At 48.2% G+C, this 12,967-nt stretch overlaps 1 protein-coding gene across 1 annotated transcript in view; it reads left to right on the forward strand.

The window, feature by feature from the left end:
- Nucleotides 1–12,967, forward strand: part of EIF3F (eukaryotic translation initiation factor 3 subunit F) — a 58,206-nt gene that overhangs the window by 26,558 nt on the left and 18,681 nt on the right. The window contains exons 4-5 of the mRNA XM_068110033.2: nucleotides 2,643–2,780; nucleotides 3,365–3,456. Coding sequence (XP_067966134.1) covers nucleotides 2,643–2,780; nucleotides 3,365–3,456 — 230 coding nt within the window. The remainder of the gene's footprint in view (nucleotides 1–2,642; nucleotides 2,781–3,364; nucleotides 3,457–12,967) is intronic.

The raw sequence follows: 12,967 nt of genomic DNA on the forward strand, positions 1-12,967 counted from the left end.
CCACACTGGCAAATGACCCTCTCAGACCACCACATCCTCGATGAACCCACCCAGCGCACACCGTACACTGAATGGAGTTCACTCCGACACCCCTCCCGCACACAGCACGCGGCCACCCCCCAGCTCCCTCCACCCCACCACACGCTCCACCACTTGCCATCACCCCCGTCCCTCCGACATTCACCCCCAGACCCCCTGTCTCCATACATTCCCCCCACCCGTTCATCCCCTCCCTCAGTCCATCCACACCCTCCGCAATCAACACCAGACCATCTGCACACAACAACTCCCACGGCAAACCCTCCCCCACGTTCCGAGCCAGCACCTCCATCACAGCCACAAACAGCAGTGGACCCAGCACCGACCCCCGATGCACCCCCACCCCCACCCCAAACCCACCACCGTTCCCGCCCCTCGTCCCCACAGCTGCGCGCGCTCCCTTGCACACCGCCACCACCACTCCGACCAACCACCCCTCCACCCCCAACCCCCTCAACGCCCATGTCAATACCCTGCGTGGAACCCCATCGAATGCCCTCTCCAGATCAACAAACCCAAAAAACAACTTCTTCCTCCTCTCCATGCACCTCCCCCGCAACCGCCCCACAATGAAAAGCGCATCTGTCGCTCCTCCCCCCAGCACAAATCCAAACCGCACCTCGTCGATCTTCACCCTCTTCCCCATCCTCCTCTCCAACACCCCCTCCAACACCTTCACTCCATGCCCCAACAACCCCATCGCTCGGCACGAGCCACACCCCAGAAGGTCACCTTTCCCCTTGTATAGAGGGACGAGGGTACTCAGTTCCCAATCCACTGGAATGCGGCCTTCCCTCACCACCAGACCACAGATCTCCGTCACCCTCCCCACACCCCAACCCCCTGCCGCCCTCAACACACCTCGTCCAAATGAGAAAGAAAATAAATAAATGATTAATAATGAAAATAAATAAATAATAATCATTAAAAAATTAAATTATTAATCAATTTGGTCAGAGAACACATAAACTACCACTATTTCATGAGAATCTGTAACTTTAAAAAAAAAAATTTTTTTTGGCATCAATCGAATAATTAAATAATTAATCGATTAATTTATTAATTAATAAATCAAAAATAGCCTTTGCAGGCAAATCACCTGGTCATTGGCATGTCCAAATATCAGCTTCCTAACTCAAAAGGTGCCTGAGTTAATGGTCAGAAGAGAAAGGAAATTTGATTAATTAAATAAGTACTTAATTAATCGCTAATAATTAAATAACTCCTCAATTTATTGATTAATCAAAAAACAAAAAATACCGTTTTTGACAAAGGACTTGCTCACTATTGTGCCGAAATTTCAGCTTCCTAGCTCAAAGGAGGATGGCTGAGATATCGTCCGGACAACCAAGAAACAAACAAACAAACAAACAAGAAAGAAAGCAAGAAAACAAACAACCAGAGTGAAAACTGAGTACTCTCTTTCAGCGTGCGTCACTGCCGAGCCCCCTTCGGTGCCCAGCAATGGCGATTTGCAATGCCTGGAGATGGCATAGGAAAGGAGCGGTGTACAACAAACAACCAGAGTGAAAACTGAGTACTGTCTTTCAGCGTGCGTCACTGCCGAGCCCCCTTCGGTGCCCAGCAATGACGATTTGCAATGCCTGGAGATGGCATAGGAAAGGAGCGGTGTACAACAAGAAAGCAAGAAAACAAACAAACAACCAGAGTGAAAACTGAGTACTCCCTTTCAGCGTGCGTCACTGCCGAGCCCCCTTCGGTGCCCGGAAATGACGATTTGCAATGCCTGGAGATGGCATAGGAAAGGTGCGGTGTACAAAAATATCATTTAAAATTATTTTGTATACCAAGTCTCGGCTTGTGTAAGAGCTAACAAATAGAACATATAATAAAGGGAGTGGGAGAAAAGAGTGGGAGAGAGAAGGAAGCGCAACAACAGTAGAGAACAGGGACATTGGGAGATCTGTGGACGGTAGCGGGCTGGGACGGAGTACACTGGACAAGCAAGCTGGACACGACTAGGACTTTCAGGAAAGAAGTCAGAATTTAAAAAAGGTGGATTTGGGGTGTAATAACGGGGGTAGAAAAGACCAAGGTTTTGGATGGGGGAAGATAAGAGATGGTGGTGAACAGCTGTTTTGAAGACCTGGAGGGAGGAGTGAGATTGAAGAGAGTGAGGGAGTTTGTTCCAGAGGTGGGGAAAAAAGAGGAATGAAAGAGTGAAGGTGAGCAGAGAGTCTTGATTTTGGAAGTTTCACCAGAAGAGGGTTTCTGGCAGACATTGTATTGTGCATCATGCTTGTTGCGAGACTTCTTCGCCATTGGGATCTGTGCTTAATTTTTGTGTGCTGTGGCTGCCTTGTCATCTTCAAGCATGTTCTGCTATATCCCATACGAGACAAACAGCACATTATGTACAATTATTATGGCAAGGTTCTACATTCACGTCGACATTGCACAATATCTGTTTGTCAATTTTGCCGAATACACACTTTTTGGAAATGTTTTCCTTTTTTCACTAGCTTGTCGGACTTTAAACTGCACAATTAAATTTGGAGTGTGAAATGACTATTGCTTTGTCAAAGATGGTTTGACGATGGCTTGTTGAAGGAGAGTTTTGTTTTTCATTGTACCCTGCCCAGGTATGCAACGGGACATGATATAACGGAGCACTCTGTGCTCATTCATGAGTATTACAGCCGTGAAACACCGGATCCTGTCCACCTGACCGTGGACACAATGTTGCGTGGTGGGCGCATGTCTATCAAGGCCTATGTGAGGTAATGCCTTGCACGCATTCTCAGTTAGATCTGGAGAGTTTGCTTTGTTTTTATTTTCTTAATTATAATACTTCAATGGAAAATGGACATTCATTCAAGCATTCATTCAGTCATTCATGTAAATGAATTCATTCATTCATGTAAATTCAGTCATTCATGCAGGGTACTGCTGGAAGCAGTTTCTGGCTAGGGTTACAATCATGTATTTGTCACTACTCGGACGCAGGAAGTCATGGCAGGAATTTGTAAGTTGGGCAGGGTGCCGGCTATAACTCCCCTACTCTTCACAAAAGACACCGTGGAATATAGCACGTGAAGTGGAGACGTTAGGAACGCACTCCCCACTTATTCCATTAATTTTTTTGAGAAAAATTACTTTGATTTTCGTCATTTTGATATTCGTCGCATCTTTCAGGAATGCATCCTTTGTAAACTGGGGTCTAATTGTATTGTTTATTATTAGTATTTTTTACCTGAGCTGTAATACTGCACACATGCTTTAACGTGGATTGTTTTTTTTCTCTCTTAGTTGATATAGCCATTTCTTACACTTATTCATTTTCCACTTGCTTACCTGCTTTCAGTGCTTCAATGGGAATTCCTGGCAAAACAATGGGAATAATATTTACACCTTTGAACTTGAAGTATGAATACAAAGATGCAGAGAGGACCGGAGGTGAGCGCTTACAAGTAAAATGTGTGCTAAGAGTGTATGTGCAAATTATCTTTTTCTTTGCTGTCCTTTTGTCTTATCATCCTTTAATTCTACCTCCACTGAAGTTTCTTCTCGCTATTCTGTTGAACCTTTCTTTTTTGCTTCAAAGTTTAGTTTGGAAGTTAAAGTTGTGCATCCTGACATTACATGAGAAACTTCAGTGATATTACATATTTCTTAGATTAATATTTTCCGCTGAAGTGTACATCGGGGAGATCATTCTCCAGTGACAAACATTATTTTTTGGGCTTTGAATATGAACTTCAGGCAGAAAAATTGAATCATGTTTTGTTGAATTGCGTGTGTGGGTGTGGGTGTGCGTGTGTGTATAGGCATGCCTGTCTGTTTATTTGTTTTCTCGAGTTTGCCTCAGATCCTTGTCTCACAGACATGTTATTTGATTCAATATTTTGAAAAAGAAGCATAACCCATGACTTTGTGGGCAACCTATGTAATATGTAGCATTGCATCTACCACACCTGTACCATAGAATACATGGCAATCATGCTGTGTACATATAATATATATTTGAGCTAATGGGTGCACAATCACTGGTGTTGGCTTAGCGGTTAGGGTGCTGGCTTAGGATTCGAGGATCCTGAGTTTGAACCCCGGTCGATTGTTGAATTTACGACAGAGGAGGTTGACTCAGCCTGTCATCCTTCCAAGGTCGGCAAATTGAATACCAGCTTGCTGGGATGAATGTGCCGGTGTGTGCCCCGGTTTAGAATAGGTACACCATATCCCTGCGTGTCGTAAGAGGCGACTAAAGGGTTGGCGTCAGGAAGGGCATCCGGTCATAAAAACATTGCCTAAAAAAGGGAACCCCCATGATGATTGTCATGGGGCCCGCCAGACTAACCCCCGCTCTAGCAGGGAAAATGGCCTTAAAAAGGGGAATTTTTAAATGGGTGCACAAATACAGTAGTGGCCAAAAATAATGGCACTGTTGCACTTTTTTCAAATAATGTACCATTTCTTCCAGAAAATTGTTGAAATTAAAAAATATTTTGGTATCCACATATGTATTTCTTTGGTTTGCAGTGGAACAAAACAAAAAAGCTGAAGAAATTACTAAATCTTAGCTTATTCCACACAGACATTCTAAAATGGCCTGGAAAATATTATTGGCATCTTTTAGAAGTTATTAGAAATAATTGGATTTCAAGCAGGTGATTCTCCTTTACTTTGGAATTGAGCTCACCTGTGGTGAGTTGCAGGTGCCCACAATAAAAAATCACTTATTCAACCAGTTTGAAGGAAGAAAAGGAGTCATTCTGCTGTTTTGTGTCACTGTGTGCAATGCAATGAGCATGGAGAAGAGAAAGAAAACCAGAGAATTGTCTGAGGAGGTCCGACACAAGATTATAGCCAAGCATGGACAATCTCAAGGCTACAAGTCCATCTCCATAGACCTTGATGTTCCTGTGTCTACTGTACCCAATGTTGTCAGGAAGTTTAAGGCCCATGGCACTGTAGCCAACCTCCCTGGACGTGGCCGCAAGAGAAAGCTTGATTGAAGATTGCAGCGTAGGATTGGTCTAATGTTGCAGAAAGCACCTCAATTAACTGCCAAACATATTCAAGCTGACCTTCAGAGAATGTACTACAGTTTCAACTCGCACCATCCGTCGTCAACTCGATGAAAGGGGTTCTCTGGTAGGAGCCACTGCTGAGAGAGAGACATAAGAAAGCCCGACTGGACTTTGCCAACACATACCTGAACAAGGCAAAATCCTTCTGGGAGAATGTCCTGTGGACAGGTGAGACCAAATCAGAGCTTTTTGGTAAAGCACATCATCTCTATGTTTACAGAAAACAAAATGAAGCCTTCAAAGAAAATAACACCTTCCCTACAGTCAAACATGGAGGAGGTTTAGTGACGTTTTAGGGTTGCTGTGCTGCCTCTGGCACTGGGTGCCTTGAATGTGTGCATGGCATCATGAAATCAGGAGATTACCAAGGCATTTTGGAGCACAATGTTCAACTCAGTGTAAGAAAGCTGGGTCTCTGTCGAAGCTCATGGGTCTTGGGTCTTGTACCAGGACAATGACCCAAAACACACTTCAGAAAGCACCTAGGAATTGTTCAAGACAAAACGCTGGACTGTTCTGAAGTGGCCAGCAATGAGTCCAGATCTAAATCCCATTGAACACCTGCGGGGAGATCTGAAAACGGTAGTTGGGAGAAGGCACCCTTCAAATCTGGGAGAACTGGAGCAGTTTGCACAAGAAGAATGGGCCAAACTGCCAGTAGAGAGGTGTCGGAAGCTCATTCATGGCTATAGGAAGCACTTGACTGCAGTTATTTTGTCCAAAGGCTGTGCTACCAAATATTAAGTCTTGGGTGTCAATAATTTTGTCAAGGCCATTTCTTTCTATTTTCTGATTTAAAAGAATATATTAAGTTCTGAATAAAAAACAAAAGTTGTGTTATACTAAGTGAAATAATGAATTGTGGAGACCAAATACTTTGTCAATTTAAACTTATTTTTAGGGAAAATTGTGAGTTATTTGAAAAAGGTGCAAGGGTGCCAATCATTTTGGCCACGACTATATACACGACCACGACTATATATATATATATTTATTTATATGTATATATATATATATATATATATATATATATATATATATATATATATATATATATATATATATATAATACACATACATACATTACATATACATACATTACATATACATACATACTGTCGCGTAACCGTGATTAACACCACAGTTACGGATGACCGATTTGCGAGACTTTAACTCCCGAGGCGAACACTCAATGGCGGACTCAAGTTCAACACCAACGCGCGGAATGGCGGGACACAGCGAAGGCTCCGCAACCTTATCTATTAAAATCAAACACCCAGGAAAACTGCGTTCAGATATTATGTACAAAAAGTAATATAAGGGTTTATTAGGAAAAGTAAAGCCAGTGAAAAAGCCCGCCGGTAAATCTAATAACTCTAATAAACCTAAATCGGGACGTCCCCACACGACTGACAGCAAACACAAACGAGGGAGATTAATCACGAAAATAACACGTCCCGTCGTTCAAAATATACGCGGAGATCGGGCTTATCTGTCTTTGTCGTCTTGTATTGTTGGTGTCCAGCACCGCTCCTTCCGGCCCGATCGCACACCACGAGGCCCCTCGCTCCAAGCACCACGCGTCCGACGCAGGCCAGCGGCTCCACTTGACCAGGGACAGGAAGGACTCCTTTCAACTCCACTCGACTCGACGCGGGAGTGCTGGCAGCCAAGTGCCAACGAACTGCTCAGTGCCAACTGGGTGTGCTCTCGTGTGTCTCCTGCGACTCCCTACAACCCGAACTGCACTCGAACTGCGACTGGAATGGCGTGTCCTCTCCAACTCTCCACCACCGCTCAACTCTCTGGTGCCTGCCTGCGTCTGCCACGAAATGGCGTCCGACCGTCGCCTATATTGGTGGCCGATGACGTCACATTGGCGCACTCCTCAGCCAATCAAAGCCTCCCGCGACTCCTGACATCTCCCGTCCGTGACCCCGCGGTCCTGGCATAACACGTGCCGGCCAGGTTTGTAGGCCTTTGGAGGTGTACACGGTGGCGGCCAATTGTGGTGGTGTTTTTGACCTGGTTTCCTGTCAATTTAATACGAAGTCCTTGTCAGGGAAAGGGGATTATTTAATGTTGCGCTAAGGACCTAACTAATGTTTATGTGGTTTGCAGTGCCATAATGGACAAAGGTTTGACTACTAGGTGAGACTCACAGGGGCGTTACCTTTAATCCCTCACTATTTAACACTCGAATCTCCAGGTAGATCCACACTCATACATCTTACCCCGACAACCGCCTGAACATCAATAACTTATTACATGTAGAGTCCCTGTCACGACAGCCGAATACCTACCTATTCAGATCTACCTAGCTCTAGATGTTGCATTACCAAATTCATAACACAGCCCCCCCCCCTGGAACCGTAGCTCCTGCAAGGTTCACCGCAGGGCTACCATTCCAGCCTTAACACTTACTGTCACACACTTAATTAACCTATGAAATAAATCAGGAAGGGCTGTGGGAAGTGAGTCGGACTACCTACCTACACTTCCTTAACATGCTGAACCCCTTAACCATCATGCAAGTATGTACATCTTCTTCGTTGTTCCTGTGGAGGGAGGAAACAACAACACACAACACTAACTTAACCACAAAACTTAACCATCTTTCCAAAACTCAAAACTCTAACCTTTGTACATACCCCGGTCTACAGACCGCGTCCCCCGGTGGATGCCACAAGACTCAACCTTACCTGCGGGGCCATCCCCAATGCATCCCCCTAAATTTCCACGGGCCCCGTCCAGATGTTACAGGTGAGTGACACGGCTCGGTGGATTTCGCCCACATTCATGCAACACAGACCCCTTAACCACTCATTCTCATTCCATAGGTCATCAAGGCATTGCAAAAATCAACAAAGCACTTATTCCCAATACACCCCCTGCAGGACCATGGCATTGATGTCATTCACGTGTGTGTGCATTCCTCAACTAGGCAGCGGGGAGGTACCGCACAAAAAGATGGTGGGGGCGCATCAGGCTGTGGTGCCCGCAGTCCCAAAAACAAGTCAACCGACTTACAAATTCATTGCCCCCCCCCCCCCTTTACCTCTTGGCCCCGTGACAGCCCAACAGCCCCTTTCCGCCGTTACCTCGCCGGTGAGGGTCTCCACACACACCAGGCTCCTTTGCCTCCTGCTTTCGCGCAGCAACACGGGTCACCGGGGGACTTCCTCACCCCGCGGCGCCCAACCAGACCCTCCACCGACGAGCTCCAATTTCCAGTTACCACCGGCTGCCAGGGGTAATTGCCGCAGAGGGGGGCCCGCAGGCATCGCTCCTCAGAGCTTGCTCTGTACCTGCGGACACACACACCTTCCCCACCCATGGTCCCCAAACACACTTCCTCCCCCGCTGCCATTCAATTCTCCACACAACTCAGCACAATTCAGTACAATTCCATAGATGGTGTAAAAGGTGTTACAAGGCTTGCCATGGCCTGCTACATGTGAAATTCCCCCAGTTCACATTTAAACCATCACATCTTCCCAAAAGCACATTTCCAAAAGCACAATTATCACCCCTCATTATCTCCAATAATCATCACTCACTCTCCAGGTTCCACTCTCACGACCACATCAAAACACCTAACCACAACACAAAAACATACGCCACCCACAAGACACTGTGTGGCTCCCATTCCATCCCCTCACCGGCCATGTCATCACTCACACCCGCCTCCCAACTCCAATTTACATGTCCCCAATTTCCAAAGCAAGTCCTGAAGCCTGGGACAGTACTCCTCAAAACACTCACCTCAAGTGCAGGTAGTTGCAGGTTGGTCAGGTCCAAGAGCGTCATCCACCCTTCACAATCCCAAAATTTCACATTGGGCCTACCAAATACTTCCAAATTTCTCTTTTGTCCCCACTACACTGGCAGGTATGTGGATCCGCATCCAACGGTGATCATCGCTACACAACTACCTACAGCCACGTCAGCTCTGCACCTCTACCGTGCAAGGGTCACCGGGACAAGGTGAGCAGTCAAAACGCCAACATGGCCCATGAGTGTCCATAAGGGTGCGACCCACCATCCATCCTTCGGCCCCCCTGCGAGGAACACAGCTGCAGCAGCCCCAGCTGGCCAATGTGGTGAGCACTTGCTGCCACAACACACACTACCGCACACACAACCTCGGCCCTGGGGGGCACGGTCGCAGTGCGTGGCATCCCTACAGCCACGTCCCCTGCACCTCCCCATCATCCCCCAGTCCGACTACAAAACTGCAGCCCCCCCCAGTGCTCACCCACACTTGACCACACCAAGGTCCAGTCAACAGCCATGCTCCACCAGGAGACCCACCCAGAAGACATGGTCCACACACCTCGGACACGCACAGCACCACGTTGACCCTCAGGCTACACAACTACATCCCCATCATCCCGCGTCCCAAATATCAGCACAGTTGCCCCCGCAACCAGTTGAAAGCTGGGTCTTGCTACCCTATTAATTTCATCACAGCCTCCAACACTTTGGTCTACACACCTGGATCAATAATGGCGTCACTATACAGTGTCCACCATGGCATTTCACAATCCACCCTTAAATTTGCATCTAACCCACAGATTACCCATGCCAAACATTTGTCACCTTTTACTAACCTCACCAAAGAAGGATGCTTTGCCATACACATGCCAGCCGAGCATGGCCCATATGCTCGGCTCGTTACACATCTCCCGATTCACATCCCCATGGCTCTCTTCCCAACCCGAGAGTCCATAAATCACAACGGAGCATCTGTGGAAGGTCACTCACACCATCACGTTCCACAGATGCCCCAATGGTTGTCCGGCAGGCTATCTCCATCCCTGTCCATTCGGTTTGACCCGCGTCCATAGACCAACCACCATGCCAGGTCACCACATGCTGGTTGTCCCAGAGTCCCTGGAGGAGAGTGCCAGGCCGCATGCCCGGGTGGTCACCACATCAGTCCCAAGTTGGCCGTCCACAGTGCCACCACCAAAGCGCGACCCACAACACCTCCCCCTAGTGGTCCTCAATATTTGCCATCCCAGGCTTGAGAAACCACCTCGGACCTCCCTGGAGGTCTTAACCCCCACCAGGGTCCGGTGACCCTGCCGGCCCGAGCCACCAGCTCGGACGGCGCCCCGACGGACAAGGGACGCCACACTCCACCAGACCCCCCGTGGGACCCAGGTCGTACCTCGACACCCAAGGCTGGACCCCACGTCCAAATCTCGCCATCACAGCCCCCCAGCTGGCCGGCATACCCAAATTTTGAAAGGGGCAACTTTTGCCCGAGGCCATCACCCATGACCTCTCCATGTCCAAATCCCGCAGCCCGGGGACCAATCCCCACCATGGCTGCTCCAAATCAATTTCCCATTGTAATTTTATTTTACATTTTATTTTACAAATTTTCATTCCCATTGCCAACCCGCAGCTGCAGGGAACAACCTCTACCACCGGTTGTTCTGCCCCTCCCTGCAGTTGATCCAAATTCCCTACAGGGACCAAATCTCCAGAAGCTCTATCTCCCGATCCTCCAAGATCCAAATCCAGCCCGGAGCCAACACACTCCCCCAACTGGTTGTCCAATTTTGGAGCCTCTGTTTCCAAATAGCAGTGTACAGTGAGCGTCCCCTCGGTCATTCCAACCACCTCCTTGGACCAACTCACCTCTTCCCCCAGACTCCTTTGGGCCTGAACAAGCTCTACCTCCATGGGACTGTCACAGGTCTCCAGCCGCTGGATCAAATCATCCTCATCATTACAAATCATTCCTGGCCCCGCCAGGCTTTGATCAATATCCCCAATAAATACCCGGTCCGGCTCTATCGCATGGACCCCCAAAAACTCTACCCCCTCTTGCTCCGCACCACCGCCCTGGTGCTGCACAATTCCAAATTCATCCCCCGGTTGGGGTGTTGTGACATCCACACGGTCCCGATAAACAACCAGGCCAGAATGTGGGAAACATTCCCCATTACAACTCTCACATTCCAAATTTCCTTCCCCGCTCACCTGTGGACACTCCACGTTTACCTGCAGGCATTCCCCATCTACCTGTACACATTCCCCATCCACCTGTGCACCTGCGGTCTCCCCATCATCCCCCATTTTGTTTGCCAGCCCATCAATTTTAATACTCCATCGATCACTCATTTCCTTCATTTTGTTTGCCAGCCCATCAAGTTTATCCTCCAATCCACTTTTCGTTTCTCCCACTAATTCCTTTAAAAATTTCATTAAAGCCTGGTAGTCTCTAGGGGCCGTCCCATTTGTTCCCGACTCCCCGGTAGGGGAGGGGCATAAGTTGGTGCTCGGGACGAGGGAAGCTCCAAGGCTCACCTCCGCATCAAATTCCCCCATTTCCGGCTCACTCCCAACGCTGACGGAGGCCTCGCTGCGTACTTCCATTTCGTCGACCTCCGACATCCGCTTTTCGGAAGGTCGTTCCCCGCGCGCGTATTTATTTTAATAATTCCTGAAACACAATTTAAATTTGACGAAGACGCGATATCGCGCTCCGTTTGCCCAATTGATTATCAAATTTCTCCGCCTCAACTATAAAAATTTTGCGTTCGAACGTCGAGCGCAATGTACGCCCGACCGTGTCGATGTTGCCCCGCGGACAAAAAAATTTGTCCGACCGTGTCGATGTCTCGCCGCGGACAAAAAAATTTGTCCGACGGGTTCAAATCCCACTCCTGACACCACTTGTCGCGTAACCGTGATTAACACCACAGTTACGGATGACCGATTTGCGAGACTTTAACTCCCGAGGCGAACACTCAATGGCGGACTCAAGTTCAACACCAACGCGCGGAATGGCGGGACACAGCGAAGGCTCCGCAACCTTATCTATTAAAATCAAACACCCAGGAAAACTGCGTTCAGATATTATGTACAAAAAGTAATATAAGGGTTTATTAGGAAAAGTAAAGCCAGTGAAAAAGCCCGCCGGTAAATCTAATAACTCTAATAAACCTAAATCGGGACGTCCCCACACGACTGACAGCAAACACAAACGAGGGAGATTAATCACGAAAATAACACGTCCCGTCGTTCAAAATATACGCGGAGATCGGGCTTATCTGTCTTTGTCGTCTTGTATTGTTGGTGTCCAGCACCGCTCCTTCCGGCCCGATCGCACACCACGAGGCCCCTCGCTCCAAGCACCACGCGTCCGATGCAGGCCAGCGGCTCCACTTGACCAGGGACAGGAAGGACTCCTTTCAACTCCACTCGACTCGACGCGGGAGTGCTGGCAGCCAAGTGCCAACGAACTGCTCAGTGCCAACTGGGTGTGCTCTCGTGTGTCTCCTGCGACTCCCTACAACCCGAACTGCACTCGAACTGCGACTGGAATGGCGTGTCCTCTCCAACTCTCCACCACCGCTCAACTCTCTGGTGCCTGCCTGCGTCTGCCACGAAATGGCGTCCGACCGTCGCCTATATTGGTGGCCGATGACGTCACATTGGCGCACTCCTCAGCCAATCAAAGCCTCCCGCGACTCCTGACATCTCCCGTCCGTGACCCCGCGGTCCTGGCATAACACGTGCCGGCCAGGTTTGTAGGCCTTTGGAGGTGTACACGGTGGCGGCCAATTGTGGTGGTGTTTTTGACCTGGTTTCCTGTCAATTTAATACGAAGTCCTTGTCAGGGAAAGGGGATTATTTAATGTTGCGCTAAGGACCTAACTAATGTTTATGTGGTTTGCAGTGCCATAATGGACAAAGGTTTGACTACTAGGTGAGACTCACAGGGGCGTTACCTTTAATCCCTCACTATTTAACACTCGAATCTCCAGGTAGATCCACACTCATACATCTTACCCCGACAACCGCCTGAACATCAATAACTTATTACATGTAGAGTCCCTGTCACGACAGCCGAATAC

Source organism: Myxine glutinosa, chromosome 3 (genome assembly GCF_964187855.1).
Source record: "Myxine glutinosa chromosome 3, kmMyxGlut1.1, whole genome shotgun sequence".
Taxonomy (NCBI): Eukaryota; Metazoa; Chordata; class Myxini; order Myxiniformes; family Myxinidae; genus Myxine; species Myxine glutinosa.